Here is a 23508-nt window from a genome sequence, read left to right as displayed (position 1 = left end):
TTATTGATATAATACATATAATAGATGGAGAGTTGCATGGTGATACAGAGTATTAATTTTGGATTTTTACCCATATACATGATATACACCGATGTGTGAGCACTCATACTCGGTACTTCCCTGAGCTCTGTGAAAAAAATCTGTAATGGGATGAAATTGCAGCCCCCCTTTTTTTGTTACCCCTAGTTTACCTATGTCCTGCTCGGACTAGGGCGAGTCTAGGGGTGGGTGGTTGCCTGGTGGTGTGTGATGAGTGGGTGATTGGTAGCAGGCTTTGCAACCAATCACGGCTATTGAGGAAGGGATGTCTAAGGGGTCAGTGACCAAACCCAAGGAAGTGGTTTGACACTTGGCCACTGGACACCGACAGAGGACGGATAGTGTTAGAATTAACCCTCCAAGTTCCTTCAATAATTACACTTTGCCTCTGTCGGACATCTACGTTGGATTGCGCCAGCCCAGCTTTATCACCACAATAATTGTATATTCATCCCCTGTCCTGCTCTAGGTGAGTTTGATTTTACTTGTATCTTTCTTGTGAGCCTAGCTTGGTTTAAAAGTTAAAGTAAAGATTGGCGTGTCGCGTAACATTTAATTTGAACAATCACTGCATACTTTCAATTGTGTAAGGATAGTGTTTTAGATTTTGATGACTGAAGTTCTAGAAAAGAAGTTCCTTTTTACATGCTCTTATTTTGAATTGATAATTGTTGACTTTTTGTTTTCCATGCTCTTTTGACTTTTTGATGCTTACAAGATGTGAATTGTCATATTACATTTTGTCTCAGTATTATTAAGTTTTTAACTTGATTTATTTAATGTTGGTTTAGTTTCTGCATTATTCAGTACTTATTTGTTTCATGGTTTAATTTCATTGTCTACTTTGCCCAAGACCAGATACTTTTATTAGCGTCTGTTTTATTGAGTGGTTGATTTGTTTGATTCCACCTGTGGATTATTAGAACAACTTATTTCTAATAGTACTTTTTGATATGAGTTTGGCAAGAGACAAAGACTAGTTTTGTATTTGAAGTTTCTTTGGTTTAGTTTTATGCATCTTTCTTTCTTGTATTTACTGAAACTATACTTTTCAGCCAGTGATTACTTTTATCATAGTTTAGCTCTATGGTTTCATACATATATCTTTGCTTTTTAACTTCTTGTTTGGTTTTTAATGTTTTGCATTTACTTTTATTTACACTTCTTTAAAGTTTATCATTGTATATAATTCATTGCAGTCAAAACCAATTCCCAAGGTTTTTCATTGTTTATTATAAACACCCTGATTTCATGGCACCAAGGAGTCATTGTTCCATGAAATGTCTTAAATACCACAAACTATGCAAGGGGTGTAGTTTCCCTTAATTGGTTTAAATACCCTGTCCATCATTTTGCCTCAGGCATGCACTGGTCTGGGGAATAGTGTGACCTTTTAGCACCCATACTGCACTGGCTAGTGTAACAGTCTCACACAGCTGTTATTGTTTCACACTTAATTTACTTTCAAGATTAGTGATTTCTGTTATAGGATTATAAGGTTTATTATTAGGTATTCAATTTTAGTGTAGTTTATATTTTTGAATGGCATAGTATTAATTTTAAACTTGGCCACTGGACACCGACAGAGGATGGATAGTGTTAGAATTAACCCTCCAAGTTCCTTCAATAATTACACTTTGCCTCTGTCGGACATCTACGTTGGATTGCGCCAGCCCAGCTTTATCACCACAGTAATTGTATATACTCATCCCCTGTCCTGCTCTAGGCCGAATCCAAATCAAGAGAGCCAGCAGGACAGCGTGTCATCAACTGTAGCCTATTTATCTTCACTGCATTTTCGTCATACCCAGTTGTACCAGAACCGTAATCCTGTCCCCTGATCAAGGACAAGGAACTGGTTCTGGGGCCGATTTCACAAAGCAATAAAATTCATCGCAAGACAAATTTTCAGTATCACCATAGAGATTTGTATTGGGACATCACACTTTACTTAGCAACTACGACTGATTTGAAGTTACGATCGATTTGAGACCTTTGTGAAATCGGCCCCAGAAGTCTTCAAGTTTGTCATCATAATCTTCGCAGCCCCAATATCTTCAACTTTGCTGGAAGAACTTTTTCATTGTCACACCATCTTCAATTCAAGTATCTTCAATTCAAGTTATCGCCAGCGTCCGTCCAAGTCCAACACCAACAGATAGGCCATTCATTTATTTTTGTTTTATATTTCCATTGTATAAAGTTTCATTGTTATTTTCGTTGCATTTTAATTGTCGAGACCCGCCGGGTTTGTTTTTCGCCTCTTTTGTATTTGAGATTTTATTATTATCTAATTTGCACTGTATAAATACAGCGTTTTAAATTCGCCTCTCCCTTTATAGTAGTCGGGATTTGAATAAAACTTTCTTCATATTTTACAACACCACTAAAACAGCGTGTCCCTTGTAAAATTTATTATGTTTCAGCACAGAGTGCGCTAGCCGCACTCAAACCTGTTACAAATCAAAGGCATAATACTCCATGTATACCTTGACAGTTAACACCAGACCATCCCGTTAAACACCCTGAGCTGCACACACCAGTGTAGACATTACATGTTCCTCCTGATTGACAGTGACATGTCTCTGTACACCCAGCACCAAACTTTCCGGCAGTACACACTTGAGGAGAGATTAAAGAACAAAGTAATCAGCAGGTTAAATCTGATTTATGATATTTCAGGTAAAACTACATGCATTAGCAGAAGTTAACTTACTGTTAGTGTTTGGTAAAACAGACCTAAAGTTTATAATAATAGTTTTTAAACCTTCTCTGACCATTTCTTTAGACCTTCTTGCTGTGCCTTAATTTTGCCAATGTTCTTTTTTTTGCCAGTAGGACCCACCCTCCAGGTTGCATATTTTGGAATTTCCCTCAAGGACAATTTTCTTTTCCCTTTCCCACAGCTGATTTCTCATGTCATGCGATGTCATCAAGTTAGGCCTAAACAAAAATATGTTGGATTGCCCTATCCCGACCGACCGTAAAATGAGGAAAATCTCGATCGCGTTTTTTTTTTTCAATTTTTATTTTCGTTTGGGTTTTCCCATTTTTTTTTTACTTCAGAATTGTGATTTCATGAATATTTTATTCTCACAAAATGGTAGATTTGACACAAATATTTATTTTTGGCCGACTACTTACTGTCGACAACAATAATTATCCAGTGCAACCATGGTGCAACACAGTCGTGGTATTCAACGTTCACAAAAGCGCAACGGGGATCGATTTCCCTCTCACACATATCAAACCGCACGCCCGTATATCCGACGTCACGATTTCAAAAGGAACCAGTCTAACAATCCATTGAACAACAGAGGGTGCTGTTACCAGTAATGCCCTTATATGGTATCGTTCGTTTATTGAATGGACGAAAAACATGGTGAATGAAATGACTCTCGGAAATAGTTTTTGAAGGATTTTGCCTTGAAATAAAGATGCAAAAAGAGCGCTTGAAGCGAGATATATATGATGAAATACCTTGTATGTTTGACAATCAGATCTTTCATGAAATGTTAATGCAATTTTGGCAGGGCATTCTTTGACATCTAAAAAAAAAAAATATATATCCCGACCGACCGACCCAAGCAAAAAATCGGGTGAAAGGGCAATCCAACATAGTTTTTTGTTTGGCCTTATGCCACACTAGTGTTGCAAAGCTACAGTTTTCTTTAGGTCAATAAAAAAAATCGCTGCTCCACTTTTCGATTATAATCAAACTAAATAATAAATATAACACAGTAGAGGCTGATTTTGGCTATTTCAAAGACTGATTCCTGAATAAAAAAAAACAATGTGAATCACAATACTTAATAATAAGCGGCATTTTAAATACGCTCTGCTTAGAAAACTAAATCACAGCGCTTACAAAAATATTTAGAACAGGAAAATAAATAAATCAATGAAAAATCATTTGAATTAAATGAAATGAAAGACACCTGAATGCAATAAGTTTATTCATGTTGAAATAGGTATTTTTTGATAATTTTCTTGGAACTTTTCAGTTGATTTGGCACTTTTGATTGAGCGTGGTAGACTGTTCCACTTCTTTGCTGCAGTGACTGTAAATGTTCTATCACCAGCCTTGTTATGGGTGCATGGTACAGTCAGCTGGCATGGGTTGGAGCTGGACCATAGGTTAGGTCTTGAAGGAACATAGTGTATATAACGCAGGACTGCATGTAATCTGGTGATTGGTTGTGAAATGATTTGAAAACCAAAAGTAATATAAACTTGTAACAAATACGCTTAGAGATGGGTAGCCAATGTAGTGACTGCAGCAAAGGGGTGGAATCCTGTCTACGGTGTAGATTAGGTGGGCTGCCCAGTTCTGTAGGCTCTGGAGTCTTTTAAGGTGACTTGCTGGGACGGATGCAAGAAGCCCAATACCATCGTCTAACCTGGACAGAATAAGACCTCTAAACTGCATGGTGACAGGTGTTTTGATCAATAAACTTTCAAATTTTTGAAATGTCATGAATGTTGCGAAGATGAAAGCGGACAATGTTGCATAAGTGAGTAATGTGAGATGTCATGGACAAAGTACCATCAATATAAACACCAAGATTCCTAGCTGATTCCGATGGTCGGATAACTGAATGACCCATTGTAAGCACAACTTCAGGAGGAGTCTTTAAATTAAACGGTGAACCAAGTATAAGAAACTTTGTATTGTCTTCATTAAGTTCCAATTTGTTAAAAGTCACCCAGAGTCTAATATCAGACAGACATTTGTTTAGGGTAACCAGGGCATGATAGAGATCCTTTCTGAGATTTGGGATCAACGAAATATACAATAGTGTGTCATCAGCATAACAATGATGTTTCACACCATGATAACGGGCTATGTCACCAACAGGAAGTGTATATATGGAATAGCCAAGTGGTCCGAAAACAGAACCCTGTGGTAGTCCAACAAGGACTTTAGTGTGATGTGACTTTTTGTTTCCAAGTTCAACCCTGGTTAACCAGTCTGCAAGATAAGACTCGAACCATGTGAGTGCAACATCAGTAATGCCAATCCTCGATGAGAGACGAGATATTGAGATCTCTCTATCTATTGTGTCGAACGCTGCCGACAAGTCTAGAAGTACCAGAAATGTAACCCGGTTTTAACCAAGATCAGTCATATGTAATGTAATTTTTCACTTTGATGAGAGTGGTTTCTGTACTGTGGTTTGTTTGGTATGCTGACTGATGCGGGTCCATGAGTTTATTTGTTGACATGTGAGCTATCAGCCTGGAACAAACAATTTCCTCAATAATCTTCTCAACGAATGACAGGTTAGACACAGGCCTATAGTTATTGAGACTGTTTTTGTCTAGGTTTGGCTTTTTCAAGAGGGGTTTGATGATGGCGCAGCGAGCTTTGGTGGGGAATACCCAATTTTTTACAATTGCAGTCAGAACTGGAAGAATGGGTGCGATGTTTTTCTTTCGGCAGCCAAGTTTGAATCGGATCTAGGCCACATGACTTACAATGTATTAGGTAACCCACTTATGACACGTAAAACTAATCACCTACATGTGCACCTACAGCGAGATGTCAGTAAAAAGGTAGGTGTTAGATGGCTCAACATATACATGTAGAGGTTTGACTGTATGTAGATTGGCATGTAAGATCAGTTGAGTTTAGCAAGGGCATCGATGGGTGGGGGACATGTCCCCCCCCCCCCACTTTTCAGACTGCGGGTGACAGCATATCAGTTTCAGTAGCGATCGACGCCATTGGAGTTTAGAAATAATTAATTATCAAGAGCTCGGTTATTGGAAACATCAGCATTAAGCATATGGGAAACCAAACTGACTCCCTGTGTTACTATAGAGAATGTTGGATTCTTACCTGTATCACAGGCTCTGCCTGAATATCCAGAGATGCAGCTGGATCCATAGGGATCTGGTAAACCAAACTGACTCCCTGTGCAGCTATAGATAGGATCAGATCCACATTGAAACTCACACGCCCAGCCGAATCTATGCATACCACAAGCTGTTAGATAATCAATCAAATAAACATAGTTTATTAAATAATCATGTATGACATGACACCCCACTACATTGTGCAATGCACAGTAACTATAGTAAACAATCTGACTCTCAAAATGGCACAACTCCCCCCCCCTCCCAAAAAACAAAAACAAAACAGGTCAAAAAGCTTTCAGTGTAGCTGGGCCAACGATTTGGATCAATCTCATTACTGTCATAAGGGAATCTGGACTCCACTTGCATTTTGTCAAGTCCTAAAAACTCACCTTTTTCCATATTAATTTCTTTCTAGTGCGCGAAATATCGCCTTATACATTTTAATTGTTATGTTAATTGTTATGTTATAATGAAATTAATTCACTTCACAATGCAACAGAATCCAACGAAGATCACACATTAAAGCAGATTTTTCACATCAAAAATGATGTGCATTTGGATTCATTTAGGAGGGTGCCTAAATGTAAAAAACACTTATGACCGTTAGGAGTAAGAGCATATGTAGAAGAATGTTTAAACAGACAGTGGACACTATTGGTAATTGTCAAAGACCAGTCTTTTCACTTGGTGTATCTCAACATATACATAAAATAACAAACCTGTGAAAATTTGAGCTCACTTGGTTGTCGAAGTTGCGAGATAATAATGAAAGAAAAAGACACCCTTGTCACACGAAGTTGTGTGCTTTTAGATGGTTGATTTCGAGACCTCAAATTCAAAATCTGAGGTCTCAAAATCAATATCGTGGAAAATTACTTCCTTCTCGAAAACTACGTCACTTCAGAGGGAGCTGTTTCGCACAATCTTTTATACTATCAACCTCTCCCCATTACTCGTTACCATGGTCAGGCTGAGGTTTTATGCTAATAATTATTTTGAGTAATTACCAATAGTGTCCACTGCCTTTAACCCTTAATGGTTAAGTCAAGAGTGAAAGTGGATAATAAATTGGCATAATCTGTGGGGTACATATGAAAATTGAAGTCATCTGTATCAAATAATGCATTTTTGACCCAATCAAGGGAATTTGTAACAAGTGAAATTTTCTGATTAAATATCTATGTACCTTTTCGGTGTACATATAAAAATAAATAGTTTCCCCTTTTCTCAAAGTAATACATTTTTATGTAGACAATTACAACTTGTGTCAGTTGTTATATCAAAAATGTACTGGCCTAACATCTAGAGCATAGCGAACTTGAAAACCTGCTTTTCTGTATCAATACAACATGGCATTTCTTCAGTTCTACTTTTAACACCTGTATACACCTTATAAACCCGGCACCATCTCTAGGCTACAGTGTATGTATTACGTTTAACCCTTCTAAGCCAAACATTATTGTAAATGAAGGAAAGGTTAAAAATGATGTTTACCAGTGAGGCAGTTTGGTCCGCTGAATCCTGGTGCACAGATGCATTGTCCTGTCTCATCATCACATACTCCTCCATTGTAGCATTGATTACATATCCCAGTACAGGCAGGAGGACCCCATTGACCAGCAGAGCAACCTAGGTGTAGAATTGCATCATACATGTATGTTATTTTTTTTTTCCCAACTTACTATAAAACTGCATGATGGTAATCAGCCATTGCTATGATGGTAATCAGCCATTGTATTAATTCATTGTATTGATTTTACAACTTCAATGGTGTTGCTGGTGACAACCATGAGGGTATAATATCTCTAACAGCATTTACGCATCCAAGCAATCAAGCTACATGCATCTTTTGAAGATAAGCAATTAACAACGCTTGAAATGTCAAGACTACATGCATTTCTCAATTGCAGTTCTTCACATAACAACTTCTTACAAAAAAAGACTGATTTTACCCACGTGATTGTCAAATCTTAATGATAATAATATAATAATTCTTGTTTGTATTTACACCCTGCAAGGCTTAAATCTTACTTAAATGATTTTTGGCAAAAACACATAGTGACATGCAAGTGTAAACCACATTATTTGAAAATAAAGTGATCAAATTGACTAATCAAAAACTTTATTTTCCTTTGTACCTGTACCAATTTTCAACAAGTGAGTATTTTTGTGAAATGAAGTGATTTTATTCAACATACTCAAGGGGCTGTACAACTTCTGTACTGTATTTTTCACTCCACTGTTGTACCATGCATACTATTATGTGTAGGCTGTACCTGTTAAAAATAGCTCTACAGCCATATCAGAGGCAATTGCACGTCTCCGGTCAAGAGGTGACCTTTGCAAAGGAAACACTGCCTTACCCTTACATTGTACAAGAACTTACCTTAACGTCAAGCATTAGCCAAAAAAGGTACATGTGCAGTACGTTGCAGGGAAGTCTTGAAAGATGGGGGGGGGGGGGCATAACATTTATGGCGTGGGGTCCGGGAACATTTACGGCGTGGGGTCCAGGGCCGCTTTAGGGCCCCTGGAAAATTTATAGACCGTAGATGCCCTCTGGTGCAATCTAGGGAGTCTGAGGGGTGATGTGCCTCCCTCTCAGATGTTGGAATTTAATGCCTATTTCAAGCTTTAATGCCCCTAATTTTGCTATCATGATTTTGTACCCCCAAAACAACTAAATTATAGCTTAATAATGTCCATAAAAGGAGGCATACAGAATGGAACAGAGCATAAAACCTTTAAACTGTGAGCAGCAGTAGAACCTTTTGGGTTAATAGCATCTGCAGGTGCGGATCTATGGGCAAATCTGTCAAAGTAAGAGTGACCATGCGAGTGTGAAGCCTTTACGGCATGGGTCTGGGCCCGCTTAAGGGCCCTGGAAAAATTTGCTCTCTAGATGCTCTGTAGTGCAATCTTAGGCCAATAAGAGGCAAAAAGAATTGAACAGAACATCTGTAAAATGTGAGCAGCAGTAGAACCTTTTGGGTTAACAGCATCTTCAGGTGCGAATCTATGATACAAGTTTTGGGCAAATCTGGCAAAGAGTGAGCACGCACGTGTGAAACCTATACAGCATGGGTTCAGGGCCCGCTTTGAGTCTGGGAAAATTTTGCAAACTAGATGTTCTGTGGTGCAATCTTAGGCCAATAAGTGGCATAACGAATAGAACAGAACATAATAGCCTTTAAAATGTGAGCAGCAGTAGAACCTTTTGGGTTAACAGCATCTTCAGGTGCGGATCTATGAGCCAGGGAAAGTTTTGCATTTTAGATGCTCTGTGGTGCAATCTTGGGCCAATTTTGAGGGAGGGGGACATTTGTTATAGTGTCCCCCACCCTTCAGAAAATTGTGTCATCCTTTGCTCCCAGGATGAGCTTCATGATAAAGGTGGTCAAAAAAACAGGGGGGGGGGGAGACATTTGATAATGTGTCCCCCACCCTCCAAAAGATGGGGGGAGGACATGTCCCCCTGTACCCCCCCCCCCCCCACACCCCTGATTGACGCCCGATTTATTTGTTTTTATATTTTACTTAAGTGTATTTGTATTAGGGGTTAGTATACAACAAATGAATGTTTATGAGTGCAATGGTGCAAATATTTTCACAAGTTGTAAGATGGAATGTTCCGTTTTAATGGAACATTCCATCTTTCATTGAATGAAAATATTTGCACAATTGCACGAATGATAAACATTCATTATTTGTTTTATACAACATCCAAGTAGATCTTTGTCATTTTGAATAGAGGATACAACTCTCAAAACAAACAAAGCGTAGGCCTGCAATTTTAAATTGAGACATTACACCCGTTTCTTTTGGTTCGGCCTGTTGGATTTAACAGCCTTGTGCATTCTGTACAGCTATTTTGAGACGCACAGACGCCGCATGTAGTATGTGCTTTGCAGTAACTGTACTGCTGCATTACCAAAGACACGCGCATGCAGTGATGTTTTGACGCACCGTGCAATAGTACTTACCAGATGGAACGAAAAATGCATGCTGAAGGAAACAAAAAATGCACGGTGAGTGACGTAGCGTGCAATAGTATTTTTATTTGCTATCACGTGACAGACAATTCCCCAAATGGCAAGGATCCACTTGGGTGTTTGGTTCATAAAGAACTTCCTTGTTGTTACATGGACACGAGCTTACCTCTGACTATGAGCCTGCTCATTATAATAGATGTTAAATTTGCATCGGGGATAAAGAATATTAATTTTGGTTTTTACCCATACACCGATGTGTGTTAGCACTGTACACTCAGTACTTTCCCGAGTCCTGTGAAAAAATATCACAGGCATGTTACTCGGGTGGGATTCGAACCCACGACCCTTGCAATTCTAGAGCAGTGTCTTACCAACTAGACTACCGAGGTTGCCCGGCAGCTAGAGGCAGTTCGAATCCTATGTTTTTGGCAGCTCATTCCAAAATGATTATCCATGACTAAGGTAATCCTAAAAGGACTGGCTTAAGTTTAAGTTTGGAGTATGTTTTTAAGTGCTTTAAGAACTTCCCTATTGTATGGTATGTACCCTTGCTTACCTCTGACTATAAGTCTGATCATTCCAAAATGATTATCCATGACTGACACACCTGACTGTATCACAGCATACAAATCACCATCCATTACATCCACAGAGGATAATGTTATTGTAAGTGTGTTCTGACCAGATACACTGTTCAAATCATCAACAATTCCATTTCTAATCTGACGCCATACAGGACCAGTACCAAGGCTATTAACTGAGCTGACTGACATAGTCACATATTCTCCTTTGTTGACCGTCTTTGTCACCAATCCATCAACTGGTTCAAACCTTCCTAAAATCGTAACAAGAAAAAAAATTGATAAAATTGAAAAAAATGTCAAATACATGTCACCACCTAACCCCGCTTCTACATTGTTTACTCTGAATTACAAATGAATGCTTCAAGACCACCAAAACCAGTTGTTTTACGAATATTTCCCTCTTAATTTTCAAAGCAGTGTACATGTACATACTACAGTCAGTAGGCGCTGAGCAGGGCCATGCCATTTCAAGATCCCCCCCCAAAAAAATAAAAAAATAAATAACAAACAATCTACTAAGTTTCAACATGATCACATCATTACTTTGGGAGTTATAACACGAGTTCAAAGGTGCACATTTAGTGCTACGTCACGTGACCCCCGATGACGTCATCATTGATCTAATACTTATCTAAAACTTCCCACATATGATACCTGCCTGACAATCAGTGTAAGTTTTAAGTTGATTACACAAAACTTCACCACATACATCTTTAAGAAGTCCATTTTGGAGAGTTTTCAACCTGCCGCTAGAGGGCGCTATTGCATTTTGTGACGTCATTGATATTTTTTTTGAACTGCCCACCCTTGCCAGACACTAACATCGTTTAAAGTAACTTCATAACTTGTATAACTTCATAACTTAAAGAGGGCACTTCCGGTTTCGACCAGAAGTAGAGGTCATGTGAGGTAACGCACACAAAACAAAATGAAGACCTAATTTATCACTACCCAATCCCGCAAACAGAAACCTACGGTCTCTTGTGGCTGATTTGATATAGATTTTCAAACATTTAAAATAAAACACCTTTAAGATGACGTCCCGTGACAGGTGATGATGTCATCGTGACATCATTGCTTTAGGATCATCTTAGGACCAATAACTTTTCATTGCAATTGCTCTTTAGGAACTTTGCAGACAAAAAAAAATAATAATAAAAAAACTTTAATGAAAACAAGAGCTGTTTTGCAGCGCTGCGCTACGAAACAGCTAAAAAAAACTAAAACAAAAACAAGAGCTGTTTCGCTGCGCAACGCTACAAAACAGCTAATAATAATAATAACAAAATTTTTTAAAAAAACAAGAGCCGTTTCGCTGCGCTTTGCTACGAAACAGCTAAAAACTGGAGTAAAAACAGTTTATAAACCATTCTCTATGCACACTGTAATGGGTACTGAAAATGTACACTATTTCTGAACCAGAGATTAAGTCAATTGTTTTATTCTTTGAACTTTAATTTAAAAGTACCATTTCTTACTTACTGGTATCAGAGTGGATAATGCTGTACACCCTGGTTGTCATTCCTGAATTGGATCCCTCGCAGTAAAACAACCCAGTAGAATCAACACTGTCAGGCAGTAGCCGTGTTACAGCAGATGGTGTTGTAGTCGAGTAGGTAAAAGAACCATCAGGAAGGGTAGTAGCTGACTGAATTGAGGATCCTGGGATACCAATCATGAAGGGTCTACCAAAGCTCAGATCAACATTAGTATCAGGGCTGCTACGGAAACAGCTCAAAGTGACTTGACTCCTCCCCGCTCCATAGGGTGTGGGTGTGACCATCGTTAGATGTACTGCATCACCTTTGATTAGAATAAAGTTCAAGCCATACTTCATCAGATCCAGGAATACAATGTTATACTGTTATAATTCAATGCATGTAAGCCACAGGGAAAATATTTGTTGTAAAAAAACATACCTCAACTTGTTTCTTGTTCAGAATGTATGAGATGTTTGCTATATACAAACTGAAAAAATCAGGTTACTACATACAGTGAATGTATTCATGGAGGTAGAATTATTTAACTCAGTTTTCTCGCATTGAGAAACAAAAAATGATATAGCCTTGATAGGAGTTGGTAGTCTTGTCAATTTATATTAAAAAGCAATGACACCTGAGGAAAAAAACCAATTAAATTCTATCATCAATATTATCAATATCTTCCAATATGAGCGTTTAAAATAAACTTGACGATTACCCGATTGTATTTACTGTAAGACTTACAATTGGCTTGTAAAACAAATTATCAAATGTTTTTGGATGAGACTCTTTAACTAAAATCCCAAGGTTAAATAAAGTACACATAATTATAGACCCAACCAGTCAACCACACAGTATACAAGAAATAGGACAACCAACATGACCGATCAATTTAAATGTAGGAACATTCAAATTTTGATTCAGAAATTCAGAAGTTCAGATTCAGAACACCATAACAAACACAACTATATTCATTTCGATTTTTACCCATATACACCGATGTGTGTCAGCACTGTATTATATACTCAGTACTTACCCGAGTTCTGTGATAAAAATCACAGGCATATTTAACTCGGGTGGGATGGGATTATAATCCCACCCGAGTTAAATATGCACACCCGAGTTAAATATGCCTGTGTGATGTTGTCAGGGTGTTGGTTTACACATGGTTTACAATTGTCGATGGTAATATGGTTTACTTTAAATACAATCTTATTAAATGCTTGTAAAATCATTTTAACTTGCCTGATATAGCTGTGAGCATCTGAGAAAAGACGACTAAAATCACAAGCACCGTCAACGAACGGTACTCATGAACCCGGAAGTAACTGGTCAAACTCCCCGCAATATACGTCGCCATCGCAGATTGATACGGATGGTACCAACTGTAGATATCACAGAAACTACCGGCACTCAATTCAACTGCTTTCACTCTGATGACTTCCGAGTATCTTACTTCCGACAACTGTATTGCTGTATTGCTTCCTACATTTTATGTTTGGTTACTTCTCATTAATTAAGTCTTTAAAGATGTTGATTGTGATTTACGTTGTTTCTATTCGTCGTAGGTAGAGTGTCGGGTGTCATCATCGATTTCGTACCCAGGTGTTAACTCTACCAAAGTCAACTCGTACCCAAAATAATGAACTCGTACCCAATAGCTCGTATCATGGTAGTCTTGAAATCAAGTCGGTAATTGTTAAGCGCGGTGTACAGTTACGGGGACAGTACACCCACTCGATCTCGGTATGTGTTTGAGTGTTAGAGCATGTAGGTCTTCCTTCCTCCATGGTTAAAGCTGCTGACGGACCTTGCCACGTGCTACCTACGACATTTGCATGAACGATAATCGCACTGTGGCCGTTGCATGAACGGCAGAATGTATTGGGGCAGCGGTAACGACTTAAATACAAGTCTAGTATCAAGGTAAACTCCTGCCCTAGTCTTGGTGCAAGACGTTCTTTGCGTTTGTTTCCCCTGACCGATTGGTCAAAGATTCGGCTCTGTCACGCTTCACCACTAGAGGGCGCTCTATGGTTATTGATGTTCAATAGACCTTATCGCAAATACCAATGCGCAAGCGCAGACTGTTGAATGAGGTGCATTGTGGGATTGATATGGATAAATTTGGATACCAGCTGGACCACAATGCACCTAATTCCAAGCTTTACGCGCGCGCCCCGGTATTTGCGAAAAGGTCTATATCGCTATAGGTAGCAAAGAAACGCCACATGAAGTCAACTTGTACTGCCCATAAGGTAGACAAAAATAGATAAATTTGCTTGCTGATGATGGAGACCAATAAGTGCGGCATTAAACCTCAACTTTGTAATACTTTTTTTATGAAAGAAGTGTGCATACTATTCTGGTACTGTCCCAATTTTCAACAAAACCGACAGAGAATGCTTTGATTCAATGTTGAATGGGTTTTTAGCAAACTATTAGTTGAAAGTCTTACGAGCGTACCCTTTCGGTATGGATGCCTATGTAAGAGTTATGATGTCTGCCGCACCTATAGAAACACCTGACCTGTTATATCCATCTTATTGACACTATTGGTAAGTGTCAAAGACCAGTCTTCTCACTTCTCCACATATGCATAAAATAACAAACCTGTGGAAATTTGAGCTCAATTGGTCGTCGAAGTTGCGAGATAATAACGAAAGAAAAAAGCACCCTTGGCACACGAAGTTGTATGCTTTTATATGGTTGATTTTGAGACCTCAAATTCTAAATCTGAGGTCTCGAAATCAAGTTCGTGTAAAATTACTTCTTTCTTCACAATTACTATGTCACTTCAGAGGGAGCTGTTTCTCACAATGTGTTATACTATCAACCTCTCCCCATTACTCGTCACCAAGTAAGGTTTTATTCTAATAAATTACCAATAGTGCGTGTCCACTGCCTTTAAAATATAACTTTCAATATCAGTTTTCAATCGATCATTTCAACATAAACATAACCTTAATTTTATGTTTACCCCTAGACTCCTTGACATTTTTCCCAGAAGAAAAACAAACCAATACAACAAATACTGTTTAATTGAATTGAATCTTGCTTTCCGGTGTGGGGATGCAGCAGGATTTTGTTGTGTCGCCCAACCCCCCCCCCCTCCCTTCCGCCCCCCTCCCTTCCGCCCCCCTCCCTTCCGCCCCCCTCCCTTCCGCCCCCCTCCCTTCCGCCCCCCCTCCCGCCCGGCCCTCCCGGCCCCCGGAGATTTATTTCTTATAGCGTCCTCTTTTGAACCATTTTTCTAGAGATAGCCCATGTTAATTTCCAATTTAGTAAAAACTTCGGGGACAGATCAATAGGTACACACCAAAAGGGTGTCTGCCCTGTTATGATTTTAAAGGAACACGTTGCCTTGGATCGGTCGAGTTGGTAATTGAAAAGCGTTTGTAACCATTTGTTATAAAATGCATATGGTTATTAGAAAGATGTTTTAAAAGTAGAATACGATGATCCAAACACATTTGCCTCCCAAAATTGCGTCGTTTTCCTTTTACTTTACGAACTAACACGGACGGCCATTAATTATGGTTGACTCAATAGCCGACCGTGTTTGTTCGTGACGTAAAATGAAACCACGCAATTTCGAGTGATACTTGTGTGGATCATTATGTTCTACTTTTAAAATATCTTTCTAATCATAGGCATTTTATAACAAACGGTTACAACCGCTTTTCAAAGACCAACTCGACCGATCCAAGGCAAAGTGTTCCTCTGAAGGCCATTATATTAAACACTAACAACAATGAGCCAACCAATGCATGTGATTAATCAAATCTTTAACATGACCCATTTTTTCCAATCAGGTGCAAAAAACAATGGCATTCATCGTTAGCCAGAGTTGCAGAAATAGCTTCAAAGAGATACAAAGATGCCTTCACCCATTCGTTGAATGAGGTTTTATAGCAGCGGAGTTCACCTCTACTCGTGAGTACTCAATGAAATTAATAAGGACCGTCACACTTTTACAGCTCAATTTGTGATTGTTCTTCTTTCATCAACCAAGTTATTCATTCCATCCATGACTTGCTACTTGCAGTGGTTTCTATATATCGCCATATCCATTCATATTTAAAATCAGTTTAATCATTCATCAACTACATGAAGTTGCTAATATAAATACCGTACGTTCCATTTTATGGGGGAATGGTTCCCGTGGATAAGTGGTTGTGATAAAAAATTCTGTTACAGCATAATGATGTCCGATCTGCCATTATTTCGTGGCTCCCCTTCTTTCATGTTACATAAAACTGTTGCTTTTCGAACACTGCTATTGGTCATATGTGTTACTTCGACGCAGTATCGAACTCTGACAGAAGGTTTTTGTCGTCGTTTTTACACACATTAAATGATAACGAGTGTCCACAAAGTTATACTTGGGGACTTTTTGTTGTAACTCTTTGCGAATGCTTTTGGTAAAAAAAATGTATTTAAAAAACAGTAAACGGTCATGTCGATCACAGCATAGGGCTTTAAAACACAACACACATAAAAATAATTTGAGTTTGCAGGACCGAATTATCTTTCTCGACTTATACTTATTTACAAAGCGCCCTCTACATGGTGAAAATGTTCAGTTTTATGACAACAGTTTCCACTGCCTGCTGACATAAATAAACACTTTGCCGGATATTTTCGTCCATAACTTGTATTCTCATCGGCTGGTAAATATATGTTTTTGTTATCAAGTTCTGCCGTCAACATAGAAGAATTTAACTTTGTACCATGGTATTGATTGACACTTTATCATACAAACAATACATTTTTAAAACATGAAGTGAATAAGTAAGGAATCTCATCTGCACTTTCTCTAGCGGCTGTTATGGTAAACATGTGAACCTACAGACTGTCTGGGTGTTTTGCCAAGTTCAACAATAATTTGTATATGCCAGTATAAAGTATAAAATTATATAGTAACACAAACTTTTTAAAAATACCTAACCAATATCCAAGCATGCAATATCATTAAGCAAGACTAATACATGTAGATGGATGATTGCATATGACGTGATTGACCGACATCGTTGATGACAAAACAAAGTAAAAGTATACTTTCAGCCAATGACAGCCTTTCAATTCACGCGTGTACGTTTCTAACACAATGGCGTCCGGCAAAGCTATTGTTTGTATGAATAAATCAACAAAGTCACAATGCCATCATCTTGTCAAATAATGAGTCGCCATGTTTCAAATGGAATAGATGGATTTATTATAGAACGATGCAAGACATAATGTGTGTTAAGAACTTATTTCGAAATTGGGAGACTGTTTCAGCGATATACTGTGGATTTTGTATACCCTCTGTGTAACTTTGCCAACGAAATATATTTACAAGCTGTGCATATAGTATACTTTCAAACTAATAATCAACATAACGAAACAACACGAATTATCAGTTGTCTATGTTTACAATTCGCTCAACAATCGTTTGGCTACTGAAATGGCTGTCTGGGTAACAAATAATTCGCATGTATAGTTTTACAAAGCAATCCTTAACTCAACATCACAAACATTCTCAAATAATTTCATTTGATTCAAAACTAACTCTCGGTTATTAAGAAGGTACTTTCATAGTTACTTTTCAATGATAAACTATTAATGTAGAGGCCTATAGCAATCCCAAGATTAATATAGTATACAAATATTGACTGCTTCGAGTGCTATGGTTAAAACTATGACTCCCGAGGTGATCCCCGGAGCGTTCTATTTTCCCGAGGCGAAGCCGAGGGAAAATAGAACGCTCCGGGGATCACCAAGGGAGTCATAGTTTTTAACCATTGCACGAGTAAAAGCAGTCAATATTTGTTTTATAACACCCCAAACATTTCTAAATACTGTACTATTATTATTAAGTTACAGACCTGAATGCTACAATCCACGGACGACGCGAATACAGATTGCAAACACTTTTACTTACTGTGCTGCATGTAGTGTCGTGCAGTCCGAAATGGTTACAGACTATTAATTTATCATCCTCGTACACGCAACGGACGTCTGGGTACTGCACGCCGTGTGCTAGTCTGTCGGACTAGCGCATGGCGCCGTGTGCTAGTCTTCGGACTAGCGCATGACAAACCGACGCACTATCACACGGCCGTCGTCTAGCAAAACTAAGACATGTCATGTGACGCGCTCTAAACCAATGAGCAGGCAGAATACTTGCAAGGGGTGTTATAATAACTGTTATGTTTATGTTCTAAAGAATTAAACGGATCGTAATAATATGAAATGAAGTTTTAAAACATTTGCCTCAAGACCTAGTTGTCATCAAACTCTGGGTTTATATTCACATTCTTGCTCTCTTCGGATCTTGGAAGAAGGCTCATGTATATCTGTGAGTAGAAAAAAATCCCTTTCAGTCATTATTAAAAGAAAACAATCGGAGAACTCGTGATAATCTGTCCCACAGGTTATTATTGAAACAAATGGACAACAAAGAAATTATTACACTGGATTATTTGTATTTCTGTATTGGTTCTTGAATAAAACGAACGCAAATAAACGAGTTCATGGCCTTGCAATGAGACCCCTTCAAACGATTCCCACACTTTAAGTTAAAGAAGTGCCTTTGAAAAAAAATGGTTTTAAGCACTCTAATATTAAATCCCCCAGATCCGAGCATCCCCCAGCATCCCCGGCATCCGAGTCCTGAATGTGTTTATTCCCCACCAAACTCTTCTTGATGATTGTATTATGGTTTTGATAGTTGGACTACTTTAAGATTTGGGTAAATTGGAACATTCCAATCCATAAAACACCATCTCTACCTCATCAGTCTGGTCCTTGGTCAGCGTTGTGAGAACGGACACGATATTCTTGAAGGAAGGTCGCTCGCTTGGCTCCTCCTGCCAGCATTTTACCATCAAGTCGTATCTGCAAATTGAAACAGATTCATTGTGGTCAATTGTTTTTCGCTTCCGAAACCATATTCGTTTCTGCGTAACTTTCATCATAGTAAAATATTTGTGTCTTAAAAAAAAATAAAAAATAAAAATAAAAATAGAATGATAAGCTGTGGGTTGTGCTATGTTACAATGGCCAGCTAAGGAAAACTATCAATATACAGAAAGTTTGGGGTTTTCATTCCATTCAAAAGGTCAATATGAACTTCTTTAGGCTTATAGAAAACTTTCATTTTGCAAATAGGATAAACGGACGGCACAGATTGAAACGTAGCCACCATACATTTTAACATTGCAGTTGCTTGGTTTGGGCATACGATATCCAGTCTTCAACGTTGATCTCAAGGCGCGAGTCTCGATCGTCGAATACGGAGTTCCGCCTGTAGAAAACAAAAAAAAAACATTAAAGTGAGATTTAAGATACACTGCAATTAATTAAATCAACTTTATTAAAAAATTATGATACTAAACTGGAAACAGTTACGTCTGCACCATGTTTATTTTAGTGACACTTGAAAGGATTTCCCTCATTAGCAATTGCCAAAAATGTTTGTATAGTATACGACAATTGACAACATGACATATTTCTCATACCTACCTACTGTTGCAATCTCCCAGAGAAGGATTCCATAAGACCATCTAGGAGGAAAATTAAAAGAATTATTAAGAAAGGAAACACAAATAAAAGACCCACTTGAAATGAGTAATGATGTGTAGATAGGGTAGTTAACATTTCCGGTTGTAATGTGTGGGTTTGTCTAGGTATTTTTTATTTGTGCCTTTTTTCGTTTTAAATCCTTTGGCATTTTTTACAAGGATCCTTTCTTGAAACTATACATAAAAATGACAACAAGACACACGTAAAGTTACATTCAACGTTGCTATTGTTACTCAAAACACTGCAGAAATGGGTTGTTAAAATTGAAACCATGGGTGCTATCACATACCAAAACAAAATAATCAAAGTGTACAATACAGTGTGTTAGATAACATTGATTTATGCCAACACAATATCGGTGTAATGTTAACACCATGTGGTGTTCAATTTGATTTTTGTTGGTATATGTGATAGGGTTATCTATTTACGACAACACCCGAAGTGTCAGTAAGATCAACTCCACCAATTTATGTACTAATTCTCATCCACACAATTTTTTTTTCATTATGGCTATACTAGTTTAACTGCTTTAATTTCTACTCACACGTCACTCTTTGTAGTGTAAGTCTTGTTGGTCATCGACTCCAAAGACAACCAGCGTGTAGGAACACGTGTCTGAGGGGAGAGAATAAATTGTCATGTAATGAGAAGTTGATACAAGTTGGTTTATGGACTAATATAGCATTGGATTGTTGTTGAGGATGGTTTACCTTCGACGCCTGTACATAGATATCTTCTCCTCGTAACAAGCCAAAGTCAGAAATCTTTGCAACCAGATTTTCATCCAGAAGGATATTCCTTGCGGCCAAATCTCGGTGTATCACCTAAAGAAGTAACAAGATAATATGATACATTAGACAATGGGCCATCCTATCTGTAATAAAAACATACATTTATACATTTATAAATGTTTATTAGAACAAAACAAAACATAAACCGCTAGGGTGTACATGAACAGGCCATATTGCGCATTGCTAACACACGAATAACTGATAACAGAATTGTTCGCAGATTTAACGGCATAATTCTTAAAACACATTCGCAGTAGACCGTTGACCAATGACTTAATTCGAAATGCTTATAACTTTACAACAAAACAATGACTTGCCTATTCCAGACCAGTTAATAGCCGTGTATAATCGTAAATTAAGTAATACGTGGTTGTTGTAGACTTTGTGCGTGAACAAGATTTAACATTTGCCTTGTCCTATTGATATAAAAATCACTGCATGTTTCATATTATGCTTACCCCTGATGTGGCAAGGTGATGCATCCCTTTAGCAACATCTAAAGCAAACTGCAGTAACTTCTCAGAAGACAAATATGTCTCGCCATCCATTGATCGAGCATTCCTCAGGTAGGAACGAAGGTCACCATTGGGAAGATATTCCATGGCTACGTAGAGTTTGTCTGAGATTAAACGATGATACAAAATTTAATTTTCATTATTTGTTTTATATTTTTTTCAAACAAAAAAATACTCAAAGAAATATTCACACGGTGTTGCCACAAACTTGTCTAATGGTTATACTTCCATAATGCAACGTTTCAAAATCTATTTAAAGTTATTTTTTATATAGAACACTACAATAATTAGTCTGAGAATAACAGTCACACTACATAGCACTGCATGTTTCAGGCTGGCAATGTCCTATACGCCTCTCTTAATATTTATGCATGAGGTACGTCACAATCTAACCCAAAACGAGGCTATAGGCGCAGCCTCTGCAAGTGGTTGCTTACGTGCGCCCATAGACTCATTTTGGGTAAGAACTATGACGTCATGCATACATACTAAGAGAGGCGTACATACGGACAATAAATGTGAATGATTTACCTTCGTGTTGACATGCACAAATAGTCCTGACGATGTTTGGATAACGTCTTATTTTGATCATGGATCGGAATTCATCCAGAAAATTCTGTCTGGCAGTTGACGATGCATGTTCTGAAATATCACAATCGTCACGAGACTGATGTTACTACTCATAATACTTATCATGGGGCCTGTGTGGTTTGTTTTCTAGCACATCCATTATCACAATTCTATGCTAACTGTGAATACTTTCTCTTCACACAAATCCTTGGCTTGCTGGTTTCGCAGTTCTTACCTCGTAGCTTCTTGATAGCAGCCTTGCAGGGTTCTCCATCAATCATTACTCCTCCATACCGTACCTCACCAAACTGCCCCTTGCCCAGTACTTTTGTTCCTACCATAAAATTGTCCCAGGGCACACTCCATGGTTTTGCCCATGTTGGCAAGTCAAGACATTCGTATAATATATGAGACGAAGGGACACTGTCGTAAACAGATGGTTGATCCTGTCCAACTGGCTCATAGTCGGAACCTACGATGTTAGATTGGTCGTCAGGTGTAGTTATTTTATTTTCGTAACCGACCTGGGGAATACATGTATAGTTAAAAGAATAATTTTCGTGTTATAAAAAAGTATAATTTTATGAAGGGTGCAGCACCCTTCCCCAATTAAACACAATATTTAATTAAAGTTACTTTATACCTTAAAGGTATAAAGAGAGGGTGTGTATTATTCCACAATTCAATGACCATAACAACTTATAAAACATTAAGATAAACAACTTTGTTCGATGCACGTTCGGTGCAGAGCAAGAAGTAATCCTCACCATCACCTCAAACAAATGAGACTTTTCTTTGGAACCTGATGGAAGCAATTGCCAGCAAACAACATCGTTTTTTTCTTTCTTTCTTTTGCAACTCCTTCGATGACCAATCGAGCTCATGTTTTCACCGGTTTGTTATTTAATGTATGTGTTGAGATACACCAACTTGGTTGTTTATAATTTATCTTATTTCAAAGCACGTTCATCACACCTTAAAGGAACACGAGTTGGTCTATAAAAAGCGTTTGAAACCGTTTGTTATGAAATGCATATGGTTAGAATGATGTAAAAAAAAAAAAAAAAAAAAAAAACAGTTTTACGGAAGAAATACAAATTGTTTTCATAGAAAACAAACATTCAAAAACAATTACAGAGCTTTAAAAAGGCGAATAACCATGAATTTGCCTGTAATTTTGAAAACAAAGTCAAAGTGGATTAATATCACTTCAATTACTTCTTACCATTGCTTGGTCTTGTGTTGATTCTTGTGTCTGTGAATGCTGGCGTTTCCTCTTTCGAAATCTCAGAAAGTAAACCAAACACCCATACACAAGAATGACGACAAGGACCATTGCGCAGATTATGATAATTGTAGACGATTCAGCTGAAGGTGGTACATTCGTTGACCATAAACAAATCATAAACACAGCTGAGAGTTTATCATGCATTACAAATTATTATAAATTAAATTATTAATGTTTTATTGTCACTTTTATTAAAACAAATACTTGTACAGTGAAATGTGTTTTGGTTTTGCGTGTCTTACACGATAGAAACCCAGCTATATAAGTTAGTTAATAGTTTACTTATTTTGCAACAGCGCTTTTGAGCGCCTATAACCTTCATGAACAACACTCCTTTTTCTTTATACAAAACAATCTAATTGCAATCCTCTGAAATGTACTCAGCTAATTGGCAGAAGGATTGTACGTATATTTATAAAAACATCATTTGAGAATACAGATAACACAAGATGTACATACAGTTATATCGTATGAAAATAAGTAGCTGTTGCAAACTGTTCATTTTGGTTTTTATTTAAAAGCTGTGGGCTCTTTAAGTGTCAAATATACAATAGAATAAACCCCCAAATTAACGCTACAAACACATAGATATAACGACATCTGATAATAGCGATAGAGTAACATGGGAGTAAAATGGGACTGGTGAGCATAACGGTGAGCTATCACTATTTGAAAGGGACAGGGTCAGTTACATGTAGGGACGTTTAAAATTGCGCAATTTGTTTAACGTTAATGTACTTTTTTTCTAACCTAAAACACAATGTCCACATATTTTCATTAAACTGGCACAGTTTGAAGTAGTAAAAAGCTTCCCTTA

General features: G+C 37.9%; 2 protein-coding genes across 2 annotated transcripts; both read right to left on the bottom strand.

The window, feature by feature from the left end:
* Nucleotides 1-3801: 3801 nt before the first annotated feature.
* Nucleotides 3802-13539, bottom strand: LOC117297804 (tyrosine-protein kinase receptor Tie-1-like). The gene is made up of 6 exons (XM_033780952.1): nt 13204-13539; nt 11960-12280; nt 10450-10728; nt 7396-7530; nt 5882-6028; nt 3802-3815 (listed from the first exon to the last, which is right to left on the bottom strand). The coding sequence occupies exons 1-6, from the start codon at nt 13316-13318 to the stop codon at nt 3802-3804; spliced, it is 1011 nt and encodes a 336-aa protein (XP_033636843.1). The 5' UTR covers nt 13319-13539.
* Nucleotides 13540-18103: 4564 nt separating this feature from the next.
* Nucleotides 18104-22686, bottom strand: LOC117297325 (angiopoietin-1 receptor-like). Its single transcript, XM_033780295.1, has 10 exons — nt 22629-22686; nt 21639-21927; nt 21365-21475; nt 20777-20937; nt 20238-20351; nt 20072-20142; nt 19468-19508; nt 19153-19249; nt 18735-18840; nt 18104-18299 (listed from the first exon to the last, which is right to left on the bottom strand). The coding sequence occupies exons 1-10, from the start codon at nt 22629-22631 to the stop codon at nt 18225-18227; spliced, it is 1068 nt and encodes a 355-aa protein (XP_033636186.1). The 5' UTR covers nt 22632-22686; the 3' UTR covers nt 18104-18224.
* Nucleotides 22687-23508: the final 822 nt, after the last annotated feature.

Source organism: Asterias rubens, chromosome 12 (genome assembly GCF_902459465.1).
Source record: "Asterias rubens chromosome 12, eAstRub1.3, whole genome shotgun sequence".
In the NCBI taxonomy this organism is placed as follows: domain Eukaryota; kingdom Metazoa; phylum Echinodermata; class Asteroidea; order Forcipulatida; family Asteriidae; genus Asterias; species Asterias rubens.
Note: the sequence above shows the minus strand (reverse complement) of the source record. Positions and strands in the feature narration are given on the sequence as shown.

What these genes read in the sequence shown, in the direction of transcription:
- LOC117297804 (XM_033780952.1), bottom strand. Translation starts at nt 13,318, where the DNA reads ATGGCGACGTATATTGCGGGGAGTTTGACCAGTTACTTCCGGGTTCAT. An exon ending in GATGCTCACAGCTATATCAG is followed by an intron (nt 12,281 to 13,203) that starts GCAAGTTAAAAT and finishes TTCTAATCAAAG; the next exon opens with GTGATGCAGTACATCTAACG. An exon ending in CATTATCCACTCTGATACCA is followed by an intron (nt 10,729 to 11,959) that starts GTAAGTAAGAAA and finishes TTACGATTTTAG; the next exon opens with GAAGGTTTGAACCAGTTGAT.
- LOC117297325 (XM_033780295.1), bottom strand. An exon ending in TGCTATCAAGAAGCTACGAG is followed by an intron (nt 21,476 to 21,638) that starts GTAAGAACTGCG and finishes GTGATATTTCAG; the next exon opens with AACATGCATCGTCAACTGCC. An exon ending in AGCAACTGCAATGTTAAAAT is followed by an intron (nt 18,841 to 19,152) that starts GTATGGTGGCTA and finishes TTCAATTTGCAG; the next exon opens with ATACGACTTGATGGTAAAAT.